The sequence below is a fragment of the Plectropomus leopardus genome, chromosome 19, assembly GCF_026936395.1.
Source record: "Plectropomus leopardus strain MGB_pleo_1.0 chromosome 19, ASM2693639v1, whole genome shotgun sequence".
Classification (NCBI taxonomy): domain Eukaryota; kingdom Metazoa; phylum Chordata; class Actinopteri; order Perciformes; family Serranidae; genus Plectropomus; species Plectropomus leopardus.
In genome coordinates, this window is record NC_142194.1 from 15,922,899 (window position 1) to 15,944,626 (window position 21,728).

General features: G+C 38.8%; 3 protein-coding genes across 5 annotated transcripts in view; 1 reads left to right on the forward strand and 2 right to left on the reverse strand.

The window, feature by feature from the left end:
* Nucleotides 1–21,728, forward strand: part of LOC121958772 (neurexophilin-1-like) — a 111,201-nt gene that overhangs the window by 24,919 nt on the left and 64,554 nt on the right. The gene's annotated exons all lie outside the window — the stretch shown is intronic.
* Nucleotides 1–21,728, reverse strand: part of LOC121959172 (alpha-tectorin-like) — a 47,158-nt gene that overhangs the window by 12,625 nt on the left and 12,805 nt on the right. For 2 of the 3 annotated variants that reach the window (XM_088070370.1, XM_088070371.1), the window contains exon 25: nucleotides 21,293–21,674. In XM_088070370.1, the coding sequence (XP_087926496.1) occupies nucleotides 21,511–21,674 (164 nt within the window). In that variant the 3' untranslated portion in view covers nucleotides 21,293–21,510. Of the gene's footprint in view, nucleotides 1–21,292; nucleotides 21,675–21,728 lie in introns of those variants that run through there. The other variant, XM_088070372.1, reaches the window with a different exon arrangement.
* On the reverse strand, nucleotides 826–8,283 carry LOC121964230 (alpha-tectorin-like). Its single transcript, XM_088070469.1, has 16 exons — nucleotides 8,277–8,283; nucleotides 8,034–8,149; nucleotides 7,474–7,752; nucleotides 7,253–7,348; nucleotides 6,946–7,111; nucleotides 6,430–6,830; nucleotides 5,690–6,266; nucleotides 5,014–5,597; nucleotides 4,340–4,892; nucleotides 3,659–4,257; nucleotides 3,013–3,170; nucleotides 2,471–2,871; nucleotides 2,095–2,294; nucleotides 1,617–2,006; nucleotides 1,330–1,487; nucleotides 826–1,225 (listed from the first exon to the last, which is right to left on the reverse strand). The coding sequence occupies exons 1-16, from the start codon at nucleotides 8,281–8,283 to the stop codon at nucleotides 826–828; spliced, it is 5,085 nt and encodes a 1,694-aa protein (XP_087926595.1).

Genomic DNA, 21,728 nt, shown 5'->3' on the forward strand with positions numbered 1-21,728 from the left:
CCCTGGACAGATGCACATCATAGCCCCACACATTGACAAAAACTTCAGCCGTGATTGACACTGTCGAGTCTCCCAGCTGCTCATTCTTGGCCTCAACTGAAAATCCATGGAGCACATCACTGTTGTTACAAAGTGTGGCCAAAACATAACGGCAGGTTCCCTGGAAGTTGTAGGCCTTGTGATCGAAGGTGATGTAGTGTGGGTCCCCCCACGCAGTGCATGTAGTGAAATCGTCGAAACAGCCCAGCTGGCCATTTTGATGGTGCACTCTTGTGTCAAGTGCAAGATGCAGCAGAGCAGCGCAGGTCATTGGGAGCATGACACTCACATCGCTGGGAGCAACCTTCTGTCCAGAAGGACTCACCAGCCTGCAACATGAAAAGAGTAAAGAAGAGTTTCTCATGGAAATGTTGCATATTGTAACCATGGAAAGTATTGACAGGAAATTGACTTACATTGTAGTAGAAGCCTGCATACTGACAGCCACAGCTTTCCACAGGGACACATCTCGTCCCGCTCCTGAGAAAACCTTCGTCACAGAAACATCCCTCAGAGCAACCCTGCTCACAGGCAGCATCAATGCTGCTGGCACAGGTGTGGCCGCAGTCGGTACCACACAGCTCATAATGGCTGTGGGGGGTTTCACAGTCAGGTCCTTTTATGAGCAAGGGAACAAATGATGGATGTCAGATTCATAAAAATGATTCACCTCAGTCAATTAACTAATGGCATACGTAGATTCAGTAGGTCAAGAAACTTTTTTCAAGAGAAAACTGATTCTTTGTCGAGCTTTTTGTATCGTAGAAAAACAACACGTTGGGTGGTTTACTTACTGCAGGGGGTATCCTGTCTCCACGGGTTGACTTGAACATTAGCAGACTGACAGGCGCTGACATATGTTTCAATGGCCCCACATAAGGAATCATTTCCAGCGACACATACATCAAACACACAGTCATTGTAATATGACTCTGGGTCAACCTGCTGATGGCAGGAGCTGAAGGGACCGTCATTTGCCTGAATCACATCGCATTGGGCTCTGGCAGGGAGGTCATTGGTGCATTGTGGACAGGAAGAGCCACACCCATCACTGCATGTGTCGTCGCCTTCCACTTTCCAAGCTGCCCCAAACTCATCTGGAGTGGTGACCATCATTCCAGATGGGGTGTGGAACTCATCCTTTGGGTTTCCATTGAAGTTTCCACAAAGTCCACATGTTTTTCCTCTGCATTGATGACAGTATTTAGATTGATCGCAAGTTCGTGTATCCAATATATACTGAGATTGATTTTTAAAATTTTCAAGAAAGTATTTCAATTTGGGGGATACCTATAACTTGAAGGTACAGAGATGAATGCTCTACTCCTTCCGTTGTACTTCACAGTCAGGCCAAAATCAGTAGTGAGATGTGTGTGAGATCCTCTTGCATAGATAGAAACACGAGTTCCATTCAAGCGTATAGGTAGGTTTTTCATTACTCCATTCACCTTTAATATTGGAAAAACAGAATTTAAAGGACGATCATATATTTGTATTTGTTTAGTAACCATCTGGTGCTTTTGAAAATTATATTTCATTAAGAATGTGTGCAATCATTGAAAAGTTTGTTAACTTACTTTTACCACACCCGGGCTATCCCTGGACAGATGCACATCATAGCCCCACACATTGACAAAAACTTCAGCCGTGATTGACACTGTCGAGTCTCCCAGCTGCTCATTCTTGGCTTCCACTGAAAATCCATGGAGCACATCACTGTTGTTACAAAGTGTGGCTAAAACATAACGGCAGGTTCCCTGGAAGTTGTAGGCCTTGTGATCGAAGGTGATGTAGTGTGGGTCCCCCCACGCAGTGCATGTAGAGAAATCATCGAAACAGCCCAGCTGGCCATTTTTGATGGTGCACTCTTGTGTCGAAGTGCAAGATGCAGCAGAGCAGCGCAGGTCATTGGGAGCATGACACTCACATTGCTGGGAGCAACCTTCTGTCCAGAAGGACTCACCAGCCTGCAACATGAAAAAGAGTAAAGAAGAGTTTCTCATGGAAATGTTGCATATTGTAACCATGGAAAGTATTGACAGGAAATTGACTTACATTGTAGTAGAAGCCTGCATACTGACAGCCACAGCTTTCCACAGGGACACATCTCGTCCCGCTCCTGAGAAAACCTTCGTCACAGAAACATCCCTCAGAGCAACCCTGCTCACAGGCAGCATCAATGCTGCTGGCACAGGTGTGGCCGCAGTCGGTACCACACAGCTCATAATGGCTGTGGGGGGTTTCACAGTCAGGTCCTTTTATGAGCGAGGGAACAAATGATGGATGTCAGATTTATAAAAATGATTCACCTCAGTCAGTTAACTAATGGCATACGTAGATTCAGAAGGTCAAGAGACGTTATCTTAGAAAATATTAGTATGTCAAGGCTGTTTTTATAGAACATCAGTATCACATTGACTGATGGACTTACTACAAGTGGTGTTTTGTCTCCATGGGTAGATTTGAACATCAGCAGACTGACAGGCACTGACGTAAGCCTCAATGGCCCTGCACAGAATTTCTTGGCCGTGATTTCCCATCACACAAACATCAAACACACAGTCTTTGAAATATGGCTCTGGGTCCACATGCTCATGGCAGAAGCTGAGGGGGCCACCAGCTGCCTGAATTATGTCACATTTGGCCCTTGCAGGTAGCTCATTGGTGCATTGTGGACAGGAGGAGCCACACCCATCACTGCAATTGTTGTCACCTTCCACTTTCCAAGCTGCCCCAAACTCATCTGGAGTGGAGACCATCATTCCTGATGGGGTTTGGAACTCATCATTTGGATTTCCATTGAAGTTTCCACAAAGTCCACAGGTTTTTCCTCTGCATTGATGACATTTTAATAAATCCAGAGTCAAAAATGTATAAATAGGTTGAAGTTATGTGTGTAATAATTAAGATCGTATTCATTTTCGAAAACGCAACCAAAACATTCAAACATAGCCTTCATTAAATGTCAGATACCTGTAATGTGATGGTGTAGAGATAGTTACTCTTGTTGCTCCATTGTATTTAACTCTCAGGCCAAAATCAGTTCTTACAATCATGCGAGATCCTCTTGCAAAGATAGAAACACGACTTCCATTCAAGAGAACAGGCAAGTTTCTTGTTACTCCATTTACCTTTAACATAAGACAATTAAAATCAGAAGAGTAACTTGAAACTTGGATTTGGGTTTAAACTATGTGATCACACAACCCACATTTGTACTGTATGAGAAAAGCAGTTTCTTTTTCACCCAAATCTGCAGGGATTGGCATAAAGTATAGTAATGTCTATAGCTCACCCAGGGAGGCTTGTGAGTACAAAAAGAAATGTGTTTTCATTCAGATATCTTAAGATGACAGGTCAAATGACCCCTGTATAGATGGTCATGCCAGTTTTTCCATTGTTAAGATTAAGCCCTGCTCTGAAGCACAATTTGACAGTCTTTCTGAAAAGCTAGCATAACATCTTATATTTTATATGATACCAGTATTCACTTTAGCATTAAAACTCATCCAGCTACAACCTCTGAAAGACAGTAATGTCAGCCAAGGATGCATGCATCTAAGCAGAGTGAAACAGGTTGAAAATAGATTGAGGTGAGAAGAATGATTTGATAACTCACTTTTACCACACCAGGGCTGTCCCTCGACATATGCACTTGATAGCCCCACACATTCACAAAAACTTCAGCTGTTGTTGAAACTCGCCTTCCAGTCAAAGGCTCATTTTTAGCCTCCACCGAAAATTGGTGGAGTCCCTCGGTGTAATTACAAAGGGTGGCCAGAGTATAGCGGCAGGTTCCCTGGAAGTCATAGGCCTTGCGATCAAAGGTCTTGTAGTGAGGGTCTCCTGAGGCAGAGCACGTTCCATGAGGGTTGGGATGGCAGCCAAACTCACCCTCCACCACACGGCAAGACTCGTGGGGACCACAGGAGTTGGGGATACAGTGGACTGCCCCAGTAGTGCCATCACAGGTGCACAAGCTTTGACACTCCTCACCATCCCAGAACTGTTCACTGTCTTGCCAATAGCGTCCTTGGTGATAGCATCCACACTCTGTTGGTAGCACACATTGATTGCCATTCAGGACAAAACCATCATCACACTGGCAACCCTCCTGGCACACAGTACCACAGTCAAAAGGGAAAGAGAGACTGGGGCAGGTGGCAGGACATGATGTTCCACAGACTTCATAATGGCTGTTTTGAGGGCAGTTTTGCTCTAGAGAAAAACAAAGGTTTCCATTAAATGAAAGCATTGATTATATATAAAGCCACCTACACCAAGGGGTCAAAATACGTACCACAGTCAGCTGCATTCCTCCAGTGTCCAAGGGCGATGCCCTTCTGTTGACACATCAGTGCATAATCGCTCAGGACCTCACATCGTGCTGAAGCAGGATTTCTAGACGTCCTTATTATCTCCACACATGCATTCACATTCTGGCGTAGTTTCGCCATGTCCCAACACTGGCCAAACGGTCCATGCGGTAAGCCAAGAATGCCACAGTACTCACTAGAATTGTAGTTTATTGTAGAGTTCTGATTTACACTTTCCACACAGTGTGCAGAGAGGGAGCCATCTCGCCAACTGTCTCCAAACTCCTGAAAACTGTTGACCAGAATGCCATTGGGTGTACGGAAGTCGTCATGCGGTTGACCATTGTAATTACCACAAAGCCCACCCAATGAATTACTGTAGATGCCAGGTGCAGTGACACGCACAAAGTGAGGCCAGACTGTCTGCACCGTTACACCAAAGGAGGTACGAAGGATGATACTGTGAATGCTGCTATGGTAGATCTGGATTCTGTTGGATGCTGAGCTGAAGGGTAGTCTGATCCGCTGACCGTCAACCTAAAGGGCCATTTAAACAGCCAATGTCAGATTTTATGGGTGACAAGGTGAAACACGCCAGACAGAAATAATTCTATTTCTTGATACAACTCATTTCTATTAAAATACATTTGTGACTCACCTGAACTTTGCTGCTACTTGTCATTTCAATAGAAATTTGTTTTCCCTCTGCCTCAAACTTCAGTACCCGGGCAAAACCTTGTTGGCCTTTGGGCACTTTTTCAGCTGTCACCACAAAATGTGGGTGACTAGATGATCCCATTACTTTTGCAAGAGTTAATCGACATGCTCCAGGATACTGGTATGTCAGTCCATCAAAAGTTTGATATGTTCGTGGGCCTCTTATCCAGCATGTTGCATTATTCTTAGGTCTGCAGCCTCTTTCTCCCTCTTCAACACTGCATGATTCAAGTGGGCCGCAACCATGGGAGCGGCAGGTCATGGTGCCATAACTGCAGCTACAACGTCTCCCACAGTCCTCATCTAGTATTACAGTGTCTCCAGAGCGGTAGTAGCGACCCTCAAAACTGCAGCCACACTCAGCATGAGGGACGCAGACTCCAGCACTAAGGACATAGCCTGAATTGCAGATGCAGCTTTCCTGGGCAGGGAGAGGACAGTTGTGGGTAGAATTGGGATTGATGCAAGTAGCTGGACATCCTGTGCCTTGGGACTCAAAGTGACTGTTGGCAGGGCAGGGGATTTCTAGACAAAAGGAAACAACATTGATCTTGAAATAATGGACATTTTACCCAAAAGGAATATTTGAATTAATGCTGATTGATTGACAGACATACCACAGAAGCCTGGTCTCCTCCAGCTTGGCAGCTCTATACCACTCTCTTGACATTGACTTGCATACACGTTTAGGGCTTGGCACAGAATGGGTTGATACCCTCCTCCCAGACAAAGATCATAAACACAACTCTCTACAAAGGCCTGTGGGGAAAGGTGCTCATGGCAAACAGCAAAAGGTCCAGACCTGCTCTGCAGGATACCACAATGGGCATTGTTGCTGTATAAAGCTGTCTGAGCCTCAGTGCAGGCAGCACAGTCCAGACCTCTACACTGTGGCTCACAATTAGGCTCGTCCTGTCCTGATGCTTGCCAACTGTTGGCAAAAACCACATCAGAGCTCACAAGCTCACCTCTGCTGGTTCTGAAGTCATCTTCAGGGCGATTATTGAAGTTTCCACACAGGCCACATGTTGCATTCTGGTAAGTGTAGGGCACACTGATCCTGACATAACTGTCCGTGTCATAAGACACCTTCAAGCCAAAGTCAGTGCTGACGACCACAGAAAAACCCGACTCATAAACCTGGACCATGCCATTTCTAAGGAAGAAGGGAGTGGATGTGAAGAGTCCGTTAACCTGTAGGGACACCATCAAGTTTGTTAAGGGTTGTATATATTTATCATTTGAATCAATCATTGGAAAAAAGTCACAGCTTAAAAAGCTTAAAAATAAAGACACACACACACACACACACATATATATATATAGATATATAACATATATAATATAAAACACCAACCTTGGCCTGAGCACGATGTCCCTTGACAAGCTCAATGGTTTCATTATAGACGTACACTTTGACCAGTCGTGTCCAAGAGACTCGAGTACTGCCCCGGTGCTCGTTCTTGCCTTCTACTCTATAGTAGGGCAGCCCGCGACCACATTGCTCTGAGAGAACATAAGTGCAGGTGCCCTGGAAGTGAAACACTCTGTTATCGAAGGTATAGTAATGTGGATCACCACTTATTGTGCAAGTGCCTCTTTGCACCGTCTGGCAAGAGAACTGAAAGGCAGCAGGTCGGCAGATTTGGGAAAAGGCACAGGGTTGGCTTTGACACTGCAGGCCTGCTGTGGTGCAGGTGCACTTCTGTGCACAGGTACTGTCGCTCCAGAATGAGTCACCTAGCTGCACAGGTTGACCTTTGAAGAAAATAAAAAGAAAGGTTCTTTGAAAGTCTTATAATTCAACATACTGCTACTACTATCATTTGAAACCAGTTAACATTTGGTGACCTTGCGCTGGTTTTGGTCTTACCATTAAAAGTGCAGCCTTGTGATCCATGGTCTACCCGAAAAGCCCAACGACCAGGTTCATTTACATTGCTGCTTCGGCGGAAATTTGATTCATGGCCTGAGGCATTGTCAGAGAATGATCCAGGGATGGTGAAATGGTTACTGGAGTTAACTGTGTCGTATCCAGCCTGTCACATAAAATTAATTTATTGTTTAATTGGTTTGTTTTTGGTATTTGCACATTTCTGTCATTGCATCAATTTTAATAAAGGCATGGCATCTTAAATAATATCTTGTAGTACAGTGTATATAATTTGAATGTTTCTTACCTGTACATTGCGTCTTGTTGAGGCTATTTTCCCATAGTTCATCAGCACAAATGAGTACTGGTCACCGGAAATCAAGACTGCTTGGACTGTTGTTTGCTAAAAAAAAACAAAAAAAACAACAAACTTGTGTATTTCATAAAAATAAAGTAATGAGGTTATAATGAAAGTACACATATACTCTACATCATATGCATTACCCCGTGTAAAAGGAATAGACTTACTGTTCTTGAATTTGGAAAGTAGGCCACCTCATACCATGTTACAACAAACACCCAGCTGGCATTGAAGTTCAGCCCTGGAAAGTACCCGTTAATGTCCTGTGTAGCTCGTTGGATGACATTGCCACTGGTGTATTGGTTGTAGTAGATCTGACCATTTCTTCTGTTGTCTAAATCTACCCAAAATACAGCAATGATGTCTCTGGATCCATGCAGTGGAAACCTTTTAGCTGTGTATCTACTATATGGCGCCATAAAGGTCAAGTGTCCATTGTTGTTTACCTGGAAATAAACAAATGCTTACTAACAGAGAATTAGTCCATCTATTAGTCATCCATTGACAATTGCATGTTGTCAGATTTTATAACAATATATTTATTCAATGCTACTTTAATATTTGAAACATTTAAGTTATAATATTTTTTCATTTTTGCACATTTACACCAAAGGTTTTGTATTTGAAGTAATTTGCTTGAATTGGAGTTCTCCACAAAATATTAAAAAATTTTTAAAGCCTTCAAAAGACATGGATTTTGCAGATTACGAAAAATATTTTTACATACATAAATCTGTTGATACGGCCGGCCGAAGTACACAAAAGGGCGTTGCAGGGGTATTTGGGGAGAACTTCCATCATCTGAGTCAGAGTTTGAATTTCCATTAATTGGGTAGAGGGGTCCTAGAAAGAGCAAAGATGTCACATTTTTCATAACAAGACAAGTCGAAACCTGGAATACTATTGTTGGACTGTACGTAGTCAGTATACTTAATTGGGGCCAGATTGTCACACAGATTGAGAGTGGTACTGTCCATGGTGTAAATGCCTGGATGTCAAAATTTCTTTTGTAATTTTCCATAGTAGTCTCAATACCATTTGTTCTTCAAGTGTAGTGAAGTAGCATGTCACATGACATGCTTAAGATACGTTCAAGTCAATTAATGAGGACTGTCCATGCATAGCTATAAAAGCCACTTGTGGATCCAAATAAGAACTGTTCCAACTTATTCATTCCAAAAGAGCAACTATCATTATGACTACTCCAACACTAGCCACACCAGTAGTGTAACTTCATAATTCACTCAGTTAAGTTAAGACAGGCTTTTGCATTCATAGGACTGGCCCTTTTTGCTGCAGTTCAGCCAAAAATAGAATGCCAATCCTTACTGGCTTATTCCATATTGCCAAATATTAGCGTTTGAAATATTTAGCGTTTTTTATATCACAGCACCTAATCAGTAATATCCGTGTTTGAGCATGTATACAAAATGATGATTTTTGATTTATTTGTGTTTTTGTGGAATCTTTTCTGACCAACCAGAAACGATCATCTATGCCATGTTAATGAAATTTGTTTCACCTGTGTTCTTCCTTCCATGACAAGTGAAAATGTCTGCCATGACAAAGATAGAAGGTTTAAAGCTACTTTTGGCCAAGTCTAAGTTATAGTGTGTCAGTAAACCTTGACATCACTGTCACTGTCAGCATGGCTTTAGGTGCAGTAGAGTACATCTTGAACCTTATTCCAGGTGTAACCAGAGGGGGTCAGTAAAATGCTGCCTTTCTTCCTGGTATTAAGTTACTATTTAAGTTTTGAAAAAAAAATCAGCTACGTGTTTGCCTTACAGCAAAGCCAGGTGTAAACGTGAGGTACCTGCCCAATCTCCACACCCTTAGCTTTTGTTGTTTTATAATAATGTCACACCAACACTGTCATGAGTTCTAAATTGTTACAATAATTACTATTATGAAAGGATCCATGTTCAATACTCTAGGTTGTGTGCTGTTCATTTATAGTAACTGTACTTGGTATTTTTTTCAGCTCAGTGCATTTTAAATTTCTGTGAAATTCCTATATATTGTATATATATATATACACTGTACAATTTACTCGGTGGCCTGGAGGTAGCAGGATTTATGTCTTTGGGTTGTACTCATAAATGCAGTATCTCAAGAACAGGGAATTTCTTCAAATTCAGCAAAATCGTTCACTTGGACTCAAGGATGAACTGATTAGATTTTAGTGGTCATATGTCAAAGGTCAAGGTCACTGTGACCTCATCTGTCTCATTCTAGTAAATGTGATATCTCAAGGACATCTGTAAATTTGGCTAAAATATTCACTTGGACACAATGAACTAATAAGATTTTGGTGGACATATGTCAAAGGTCAAGATCACTGTGACCTTTTCGTCCCATTTTAATGAATACAATATCTAAAGATGGCATTGAGGAAGCTTTCTTAAATTTGGCGCAAGCTCCCACTTGGACTCAAGAATGAACTGGCTACAATTTGGTCGTCAAAGGTCAAGGTCACGGTACCTCATAAAACATCTTTTTGGAAATAACTCAATAACTCGTGCTAAAATTTCATACACATGTCTGATATGATATAATGATAATAGTATATCTCAGCTTCACTGTTACAGCGTAATGTTCTGCAAAAACACTTTTCTAGACGTTACTCAACATCAGAACTCAGGAACAGCTTTTTGGTCTAAATTGGTGACACTAATCTTGTGTGCCTACATTGAAGCTGTGCTGATGGTAAAGATCTTCTGTGCTGGTGGGGCGAGCATGAATGTGAAGCATCCAGGTTTCACAGACATAGATATAAACTGTAAGTGCAACTTGACTGGTGTGTGGAGGCTTACAACCAGGTGGCGGTAATTCTAGGCAAAGGCAAATTTATTTTTGTAGCACTTTTTATACTTAAGACAATTCAAAGTTCATTACCAATCACAAAACAGGCATCGAGGGCTGTAAAAATAGTAATTTCAATCCCATTTCAATTTGATCTGTAATGTCTAATATCACAAATCACAATAGGCCTTGGAGAGCTTAACAACATACAACATCCCTCTGTCCTTGGAAGAAAAAAAAAACCCAAAACATCCTTAAACAAGGGTTGATAAATGTCAGAAACCTCAGGAAGAGGAACTGAAGAGGGATCCCTCTTCCAGAATGGACAGACATATAATAGATGTCTTGTGTACAGAACAAATCAACATCATAAAATCTCACTAATCCATATTAGAAAATGGAAAAAAAAAAGGGAGGGGGTTCAGAGAGATATGGGGAGAGATGGAGAGAGAGAGGGGAGGAGAGTGGGACAGGGAGTGAGGGAGAGAGAGAAAAAGGGGAGGGAAATAGAGAGTGGGGGACAGAGATAGAGAGATGTACAGCAACAACAATAATAACTACTTACTATAACAATAATTTTGAAAATATGGACAAATAATAGTAGTGGCCAGGTCACACCTAAAAACAGCAGTAAGCAACAGTAGCAGACCAAAATGTATGTAGGTGAGTTGGACTACATACGAAGAATTACAAATGAAAAAACTGACACATATGCTGTATAATTAAAACAATAATAAGAGACACTAGCAAAAAATGCCAAAAATATACAGAGTGAACCACATATGCAGAACACAGAAAGTTGCTTAAATGTGGTTTAGTATTTAGGGGTTGGATTAAGATTAGACTGATAGAAAGGTAAGAATTCTATTTTAATAAGTCTAGTTTAAACACTAAAAATAGACAAAGCTACATTTGGCTCAACATAAAACTGAAGCAACTGAAACATCTTCTGTTCAAAATACTCATTTATATAAATCACAGTCATACAGCAGTGGTATTAGATGTAACCCAGGGGTAATAGGTATAATTTCAAAGTAATCAATTTACCTGACTGTGGAGTCACTTGTGGAGTCTCCCGAAGACTCACCGTACCTACAAAAACAAACACATTGATTTTTATCCAAAAAAATATTTGAGTCTCATCAATGAACAAAAGTCTTAGTGAATTCACAAAGTGCATCAACAATATATAAAAGTCAATTTTATTGAATGTGATGTAATCAATAACTTACTTATCATCCCCAAAAGCAGCACAGGCAGCATGATTTGACTTGCCATACTCAAAGCCCAGAATTCAAAACCTGCAGACAAAATAATATTAAAAGGAAAGAAAATAAGATAATCAAAGCTAGAAAGCTAGAGTAAATGTGTTTTGCACTTTTAATAGCAAAAGATATTTAGAGATTTAAATTTATATTCATTTTAATGTATTTTAAGATTTCCATTATGCTTTTTATTCACATGTACCCAATATATTTTTGTGCACTGTAGGTACAATAGTTTTAGAGGCACAAATGTTTGTAAAAGCCATATCTTGCAGTGTCGAGAGATCCTTGATCTGTACCTGAATACCGATCTGCACCAAAACAAATCATTTGTTCAATGGCTCAGCTTAATTTTCTATTGTATTTCATAAGTAAGTTGTTACAGTATGTAACAAATTATGTCCTGCTAACTAGCAAACAAGATTAAAACATCAACATATACCAATGTATCCAAGGCAATAATGGTAATAAAACATTAAAATGTGGTAAAACATTTTATATGATGTTAAATGAACACGACATTTTAATTGATTTTAGCTGTCAGAGCAATATGCAGGTTGTTTGTCTGACTATTGTATCAAAAAACATTAACACTCTGAATTAAATTCTTACTGTGATTCAGTCAAAAATCAATAACAGTTTTTAGTATTGTTAGCATTATGCAGCCAACAGTTTCAAAATAAAGTCTCATTTATATAAAATAAATTACCTACCTTTTCATATGTGCTTCTTTGGTTCTCATACCTCTCTTCTATGTGAGACTGCAGCACCGTAACAAGGCTTTATACTGCAAAAGCTGGCACAGTCCCATCATTCTGTTGTCTGACCAGTTACTGGAGTATCAGCTGCTCCCTCATAAAAGGTGAACCCAACATTCCATTGTGCATTGAGGACAATGAAGATGATCAGACTGCCGTAAAAATGGGACTAATTCCACTTCCAACAAAACAATACAGTAATTTTTCTTTGTAAAATAACAAAAACATAATATTAATTTGGTTTTTGCAACACACTTTTTTTTCCAATGTAAACTGCTGAGGATATGATCTATATTGCCATTAACCTCTCCAACCACAAGTGTACTGGTCCTTCGGGTGAGCCTGTCTAGAGCCACTCTTGTTTTGTTGCCTTGAATCAAACTGACCATCTCACTGTAATTTCCACCACACTCTGTATTATCAACTTAAAAGTATTTTTATGCGTCCACACTGGCAATAACTTTAGCCTGAGGCATTGTGTTTTCGGGTTGTCCATCTGTGCATCTGTCCCAATCTTGTGATTGTATTTTATTTAAACACCATGAGGGAATTTCTCTAAATTTGGTACAAATGTGCACTTGGTTGATGAACTGATTAGATTTTGATGGTCATATGTGAAAGGTCAAGGTCACTGTGACCTGGCCTGTCTCAATCTTGTGAATTCAATATCTCAAAAACACCTTGAGAGAATCTCTTCAAATTTGGTGGTCAGAGGTCAAGGCCACTGTGACCCAACAAAAATGTTTTTTGGCCATTCCCACGAATTGATACGCTAATTTCTGACAAAATTTCTCACAAATGTCTAATTATATATAATGATGAAGTGATGATTTTATATTCAAAAGGTCAAAAGTCAACTTCACTGTCACTTAACTTTAAGTTCAACTTGACTACTTTGTGCAGGCACACAACTGCAAAGCGGTAATGCTAGTTTTCCCATTCAGTCGATTTTCTATATTATTGATTGTCATCAGTCATGGGATGGAGGTTCTTTATTGAGCCAGTGTTCACCAACAGTAGGTTCAATAATTATTTATTTTCCTCATCTCTTATTTCTTGAAACAACTTCAATGATAATGATCAGGAGCTTGAAACAAATACTTTACTGAGTAGTTGAAACACTCCACTATGAAATTTACATAGAACAGGAATATAGAACAGAATGAACTATATGTTCATTGTCAGCAATGTTTCCTCCACTGTGTCAAGCGTTTGTTGTGCGTTTGTGACGCTTGTTTGCCTTGGGCTCAGTCTGAATACAATGTTAGGTATCCAAAACATTCCAAAATTTTTTTGCATTGAAACTTCATATATGTTTTATATTTTCCCCCACATTTATTTACTGTCTTCCTCTAGCTCTTAATCACATTTTTTTGTTATATTGAGAATTCATTCATACTAGATGATGCAATTTTTAATTTGGTGATCAGCTTTTTAGTTTCCTGACAGTTTCTACTATTTCAATTGTATAATATAGTATTGTTGCCGTAGGACTGTGGAGTCTACATATTTACTGAACATGACTATTAAGATGTTGCAGCATGCCCTGTGTCCACAGTTCCACAGTCTTACAATAAAAGACGGCTGTGTCAGCATGACAATTATAATAATGTCATTAGTTTCATAAGCAGATGTACAAACTAGGTAGGTAGTAGTTTTACACACCTGCCAGTTCCTATGAAAATCCTATGATTATACTTAATGCATGGATAACCAGTTTAATGTCAATGTTTTGTTTGTTTTGTTCCTGTTTAAAGATTATGACCTACTTTTTTTGATTATAGGATAATTAGTACACTGACAAAATAAAAACAGGCCAAGGAAAGGAACTATTCATATATGAATCTCCTGAATGGTTGTAGAAAAAGTTTTTTAACCTGTACCTGTCAGATAAGGCCAGGTAGAGCCACTTTTGTTGTATTGTTTTATTGTTTTCATTTTTTATGCTTCCACACTGGCGATTGATGTGGCCATAGGCATTATGTTTTGGGGGTTTCTGTCCATCCGTCCGATTCTTTTGAACACAATATCTCAAGAACAACTTGGGGGAATCATTTCAAATATGGAACAAATGTCCACTTGAACTCAACAATTTAATAATTACATTTTGATGGTCCAAGGTCAAGGTCTTACTCTTGTAAATGCAATATTAGGAGCAACTTGAATAATTTCTTCAAACTTGACACAAATGTCCACTTGGATTTAAAAGGATGAACTAATTAGAATTTGGTGATCAAAGGTCACTGTGACCTTACAAATTATGTTTTTGGTCATAACTCAGGACTTCATACGCTAAATATAACAAGATTTCCCACATATAGGATAAAAGGATGAGGTGATGACATTTTGTAATCAAAAGGTAAAAGTTCAACCTTAGCATGACACCATGATGTTCTCCAGAAACACCTTTCCAGTCATTACTTAACATCATACAGAGTTTCTTATTAAGGGGTGCTGTCGCTTTTTTTGGAAGCTGCCAGTATGGAAAGTAATTACTTAATTTCCTCATCACTTATTTCTCAAGTATGATTGACAATTGATCTCTAGGAAGCTTGAAACAAATACTTTTTTGAGGAGCCTGAATACTCCACTGCCACATTTACTTGTAACAGGGCATGTCCATATTATATGTTCATGGCCTGCGATCCTCTCCGCATGGTGTCCAGTATTTGCTTGTTTGCCTGGGGCTCAGTTTGGATACAATGTTGGGAGTCCAAAAGAATCTTATTTTTCATTGAAACTCCATATATGTTTGATTTTGTCACTTCTGTCGTTTTTTTTTTTTTTTAATCCCCACATTTCTTTATTAATGTCTACCTCTAGCTCTTCATCCACGTTTTTTTTTGATATGGAGAGTGTTTGTTTGTTGCATATAAAATGATGTTCAATATATTTTTGTAAATAGCTTTTTCATCTCCTGACGATTTCTACCAGTTTAATTGTATAATATAGTATTGTTGCAGAAATACCATCATGCTTAGAGTCAGTCTTTACTGAACATGAATTTTAAGATGTTGAAATGTTTCCGGCGTCCATTCCACAGTCTAACTATAAGAGAGGGCTGAAGACATCTGCCGTGCACTAGTGTTACAATTATTAATGTAATTAGCATAACTAGCATTTGTACAAAATAGGTTGGTTGTATTTTTATACACCTGCCAGTTCATAAGAAATGTTTTGTTGTATTGTATGTATTGTTACTGTTAAAGGTTATGACCTACTTTACTGATTATAGTAAGGTAAAAAGTGCAGGTAGTCATGATTTTTTATAAGTCTGCCATTTGCTAAGAAATGTTATAATTATACTAATTACATGAATTATCAGTTTACCATTGTTGTTTTGTTCCTGGATAAAGGTTGTGGCCTACTTTATTGATTATAGGATAACTAGTACACTGACAGAGAAGAGGAATTGCAGCTAGAAGAAGTAAAGGGGATATGACGCAGTTGACAGGGGACCAAATGAAACAAACCATTACCTGGAATAAAATTACTGATTTCTCCAGGTTTGAACATTGTTGGAAACATTAAGGATAATTTAAGTTCAGAACTGAACAAAGTATATTGTAAGTATATTACAAAGGCCTATTCGTTTTAATACATTTTCATGTGGAAATGTTACATATTAAACCTTCACAGACAAGTTTAAAACAAATTTGCATTCCAAGTATTGACAATAGCAAAGTTCTTCATAAAAAAGATTTAATTTCAATTTAATTTAAAAGAGAAATTTTGTGCATATAAATACTGCATACCACTAAAAGTGTTTTTTGAAATGCTTATTCTAAATTGACCTTGTGGCATATCCAGACAAAATCTCTGACACAGTGAAAAAAAACCCTGTAGCCTTAACAGTTAAACCCCACTCTGGGCTGCACCTTTTTATCTTTTTTTTATGTTTGTGTAAGCACAACTTTTATGTATGTTTAGTTCACCATTCAGTTCCCTTGGCTGGTCAGTTATCTTACTTGATTGATATTTTTTCAGGGTTCAGCACATTAGTCTATTTCTTTTTAGTTAAACAGCCTGTTACTTTTCATCCATTAGATATGTAAGTTACAGCCTCACCTAGAAAAAAGACAGTTAATTACCTGTAATGAAATCTTGGAAATATTTGAAGTAGGCATGTGTCAGCATGACACACTTTCACCATGGAAAAATAATGTGTTGCAATGAAACAATTAGGTAAATGGTCAGGTACAAAATGGTAATCAAAAGAACAATAGCTGTAGGTAATGGTGTGCCTGTTTGAAGGAGCGGTGCAGAGGATTTCTCTTCCTTGTTGTCCTTGCTTGCCCAGCATGTGTGAGAACTTATTGACTAGGTAGAAAGCAAAGAAAATTGACACACACATATCACCAAGAATTGAAGGATGATAACAACTGTTACCATTTCTTCAGTCCATATCTTCCATCAGAAATTGTTGTGAGGTTAAAAATACATATATATAGCGTCACATTGTGTTAATCACACTTACACACTGTCTCTGTCATTAGATTTTCGCGAACAGTTAGATTTTCTGCATTTTTTCACATCCATCAAAAGCCTTCAGAGAGTTGCGTTGTGAGAAGAACAGGGTGTGCAGTATCATTTCATAACTCCGATAGCTTACTTTCAGCAGGTTAAATGGTACCATTCAAGTGGGGGATGATCACAAAGAGAAGGATGAAACATAGGATATATCTGGGAGAGAGGACAGCCGAGCCCCTTCAGGTAGACGTGGTACGAAATGATAGACACCGGTAGAGAGTGCTGGCAGCCAGCGCGGTCACTCCAATGGATAATTGCAGTGAAGCAAATGTATCTTTCCATTTTGTCTTTTTTGGCATTTTTTTTTTGCTGCAAATAGAACAGTCAAAACACTTCAAATTCAGTGTGCAAGGTTTCTGTGCAAAATGATTTTTATGGATTAAAAAGAAAGCATACAAAAAACATGGATTTGTTGTGCAAATGCCATTACTTTTGCAAGGACCGAATTTGTTATTTATTCTATAGCTGAAAATGGCAGAACAGATCATTTTATATATATATATATATATATATATATATATATATATGTATGTATATATATATATATATGGTTAGGGTTATATATATATATATATATATATATATATATATATATGTGTGTGTGTGTGTGTGTGTGTATATGCATAGACTGAATGAATAAGGACATTACACATAGGTTTATAGACACCCATTTTGAAACTTTGAGGTTTGCATTTTATCCTTTGCCACCTTGTTTATTTGGAGCCAGAAGTGAAGATAGTTTTGTTTTGAGCATCACAACCCCTGTGAAATGACTCGTTTCACTCTCAGGATTTGATCCATTATGTCCAATAACATTTGGGAAGTCTGGAGGAGCTGCACAAATGAAAGCCATTCATGTTAGCAGAGTGCTAAACTGGAAGTAGCTGGATCTGCCAGCAGAAGTCTCTAGTGTGCCTGCTATGTGCAACACTGCGTGGAAGCAGTGCTGATCATCAAAGCAATCTTGTACATGGCAGTTGAACTTTTTTGGCTTCCTGTGCACTGAGCAACTATCCTGTATTCACAATGTGAATATTGTATGTGAAAGTTTTGGTGGGACTGGTCATGTGCATCTACACAAATATGCATATAGTAATTAAAGGGTAATTCCTGTTTATGACGCACTGCAACGTCTGCAAATAATAACTCTCCATGTTAATTATTGAAATCTGGAAATGTGACAGCATCACTGAAAGAAGCTTGACAGGGTAAAGAAACATGGCATCAGATGATCAGGCAGGTTTAATCCCCAGGTTGGCCATTACCTGGAAAAAAAGGAAGGTTAAATCTTCTCCCTTTGAAAACATCCATCACAGATTACAGATTAAATTCTTCTTCAGTCTGGACCTAACATACTTACTGAACAGTCCCAGCCACTCAGAATTGCTCTCCCAGTTGAAGGCTCTCTGGCTGACTAGGATCCAGTTGCCAGCTGTTATACAACACTTAGTTCAGACCAAGCAATTTGATTGTTCAAGAGACATTTCAATGGTGCTGATTTGTACAGCATCACTGGGACTTTTAACTTTGCATGCATCACTCCGCTTTACAGCTGTTCTAAACTTTTAATTGTAACAAACACACTGTTGTATATCTCTATACTCACGGTTACGTTGGAGACAGTTGTGCTCTCCAACAACCCTCTGTGAGTGCTTTTCTGTGTACGTGTGGACCCGTTAAGTTTTTATTTTCAGCTTAGCTGCCTCCGTATCCCCTCACGTGGTGCTTAAGAGACTATTTAACACAATTTTCTGAAGACGTGGTGCGGAGGCAAAGACCCTTTTGAACCCGGCACAGGGAGTATTGACTGATGCTCACCCAGCAGGGATATAAAGGTTGACCTTCCCTCTCCCATGATTGGTGACAGAAGCCATTGCCTGTGTCTGAATCACACCTGTGATGATATACAGTACAACAACACTCCCTCTTGTGTGATATTGCTTAATTATCCAGCCACTGTGAGTCCACCCTCTCCTTCTGTTGCCTGGGAAGGTGTGTCTAGATACCACAGTAAACATCTGTTTCCCTCTTCAGTCTGACATTGCCTCCACCTTAACTGATTTCCGTAGAGGCGAGACCAACGTATCCACCTGAGTCTAAGTTCATGCTGATGCGTAGCCATTCCAACCTATTTGTTTTGACAGGGTTTCAGTACCCCTTTACAGTAGCGTGAAAACAGCATTAGTCCTGCTGTGTTTCTGATTGGACAAGTTAAGGAAGAGAAAGATATTTGTTTGTTGTGTAAGTGGAAAACAAAACACATTATTTGTAGTCAGTATTAAATTTTCCCTTACACTCAGCTTGACAATCCAGAATTTAGGGGCTGGGAGACCTGCAAAGATGACACATTGATGGCTTATTGAGAGCGAACAAAAAGTTCACTGTAATACTAATTAAATGACTCAGTACGTAGCAGAGAACTATATTCCACAGTAATTATACAATATAAAAGAAATACACATAATTAACATAATAACATAAGTGGACATTGTTGACGAGAGGGAACAGGGCTGAGCAGACTCATTTTTTCTCTGCCACCAACTTTTCAGTTGGTCTCGCCAGCACATGATTTGATCACACTTTCTTTTATGTCACTCTTTACACTTATATGCTAGTGATGGGCATTTTAAGTAAATTCAAATTAAGTTTGAGTACTTGCATTAAATTATTGTAGAGTACTATTTGAGTACTTGCAGAAAAAGTTAAGAATAGGAATGTAAACTGGCCAGCAACACAAAACAATTGTAATTTAAAATGTATTCATTAAACAACCAGATTTCCATTAACTGATTAAACTATAAATTTGGAGCTAACGTGAAAAAAATGGTTCAGTATAATATGTTCTTGATTGTATGATATGATAACAAGTGCTTCGTTAAAAATATGCTTTATGGGAAGCATACGCCCTCATATGGATCACATATGATAAGAACAGCTTATTTTAGGTGCTCTGGGTCAATAAAAAAGTTCAGCGGAAATGAGATGGTCACACTAGTGGTCTGACAGCAGTAAATCCTTTAAACTTCCATAGTCACTGCTCCTCTAGGTGGATGGATAAATCGTTGCAACAAGTTTCTACACATGGTATTTAGGGGTGCTATGATGGTGTAGCTGGGATCACAATGACGTCCAAGGGACCCTTACTTTAGGTTTTGTTATAAATAGTGGTATAGATAGATGCAAGATGACATTTTTTTAAGTTAGTTTACCATTAATAAATGCTGAGTTTTTAAAGTTATTGATAAATAAATTAGTCTCAATTAAGGTTTTCAATGACTGAGGTGATTGTTTAAATGTACACAGATAAAAATCTGAATATATAAATATGATAAATGTGTAATTGTAGCAACATCACAAAGGCAGATATAATGTCCAAAAAATGTAAAAGGTCAAAATTACCAGCGTATTTACTGTCCTTTACCATTCAGGGCAGTTAAGCTGTCATAAACTCAGGACATAAAATCAGTCATATTCTGCAACTACCTCATCACATAAAACCATTTCTACTTACTGCACTTCATGACAACAATAAAGAGCACTCTGTGTGTCGACAGTGTCAGTCACATGAACCTGTACCACCTCTGGCTTGTCAAGTTCCCTGAACATACAATGTGTCAGCTATTGGTCTATAGTATGTTCCTGTAATACACCCTGTAATAACAGAACAGTTCCCACTGAATAAAGAATACTAACATAAATTCTCTATTGTTATCCCTTTATCCTCCAACTTTAACTGTTGTTCCCTTGTACTTGTATGTATGTAAGAGTGTGTAATGTAGTAGTGCACCATCAACAGAAAAAGAGTTAATCTGTAAATTGGAAAGAATTATGCTCTTTGTTAAGGGACATGATCTAAAGTGATACTGTACCTTAAATTTATTGTTAGTTCTGTGTTTAATTCTTACTCACTCCATGTGGTCCGAAGACTTTATCTGAATATGGCAGTTAATGTTATTGTATTTTTTCAATGTGAGGATGTTGAATTATTCTACCAAAAGCCGTGGCTGGATGCATTTTGCTTTTGGGTTGTCCCTCGGTCTCATTTTCGTGAACACCATATTTTATGCATGCCCTGAGGAAATTTCTCCAGATTTGGCACAAATGTTCACTTGGACTCGACAATGTGCTTATTAGAATTTGATGGACAAAGTACAAAGTCACTATGACCTCAGAAAACTTAAGGATCCATAGGCTAATGGTGGTGACATTTTCTATCCAAAAGATTAAAGGTCAACTTAACTATAACATCATCATTTTCTGCAGAAACACTTTCCTGCAATTATTCAACGTCAAAACTCAGGAATATAAGGGGAGACATTTTGTCAGATAATGAATTAGTGACACTCATCGTGGGTTCCCACCTTGAAACTATGTTGATTGTATAGATCTTCTGTGGGGGAAGATCTGAGTGAGCATTCATTGTTATGAATGGATGAACACTGGAAGTGCAACTTGTTTTCAATATTTTCCCCTAAGTCATTTGTAATATTAATTTGCATCAGTAACTTGGTTATTGTTGATGAAACTGTTAAATGGTGCTGGCAGTTTGCAGTAACCTCAGAGCCTTCTACCGTGGACAACTGAAAAAAGTTAAGCGTATGCAACAAATGAGATATGTACTCCATGCATAGAGATACAGTATTTATAATTTTAACCTTCATTTTACTTGATTACTTCTTTTAATGAAGTAAGATTTAATGATAAGAAACACCACAAAGAAACAAGGATACAAATGATAAACATCATAGGCGTTGAGTGCATCCACAAAGCTTCAACTTTGGAATGCTGCCCCCTTCTGTTGTGAAGTAGTTATTACTTCTTGTAATAAAGTTATTGCAAATAAAAATCACAGCAAGGAGAAGAAATACAATGCAATAGCAAATATTTGTTGAGTAACTGTAGAATATGGATCATTGTTGATCACCAGAGTTTTAGCAGTCAGCAAACTGATCAGCAGAGTCATCAGCGAGGTCAGCTGGCCTGTAGCGCTGCTTGATTTCACCATTCTGACTGCAGGAGAAGAACCAACATTAAAGTTACAAAAAATGCATTGATAGATCTCTG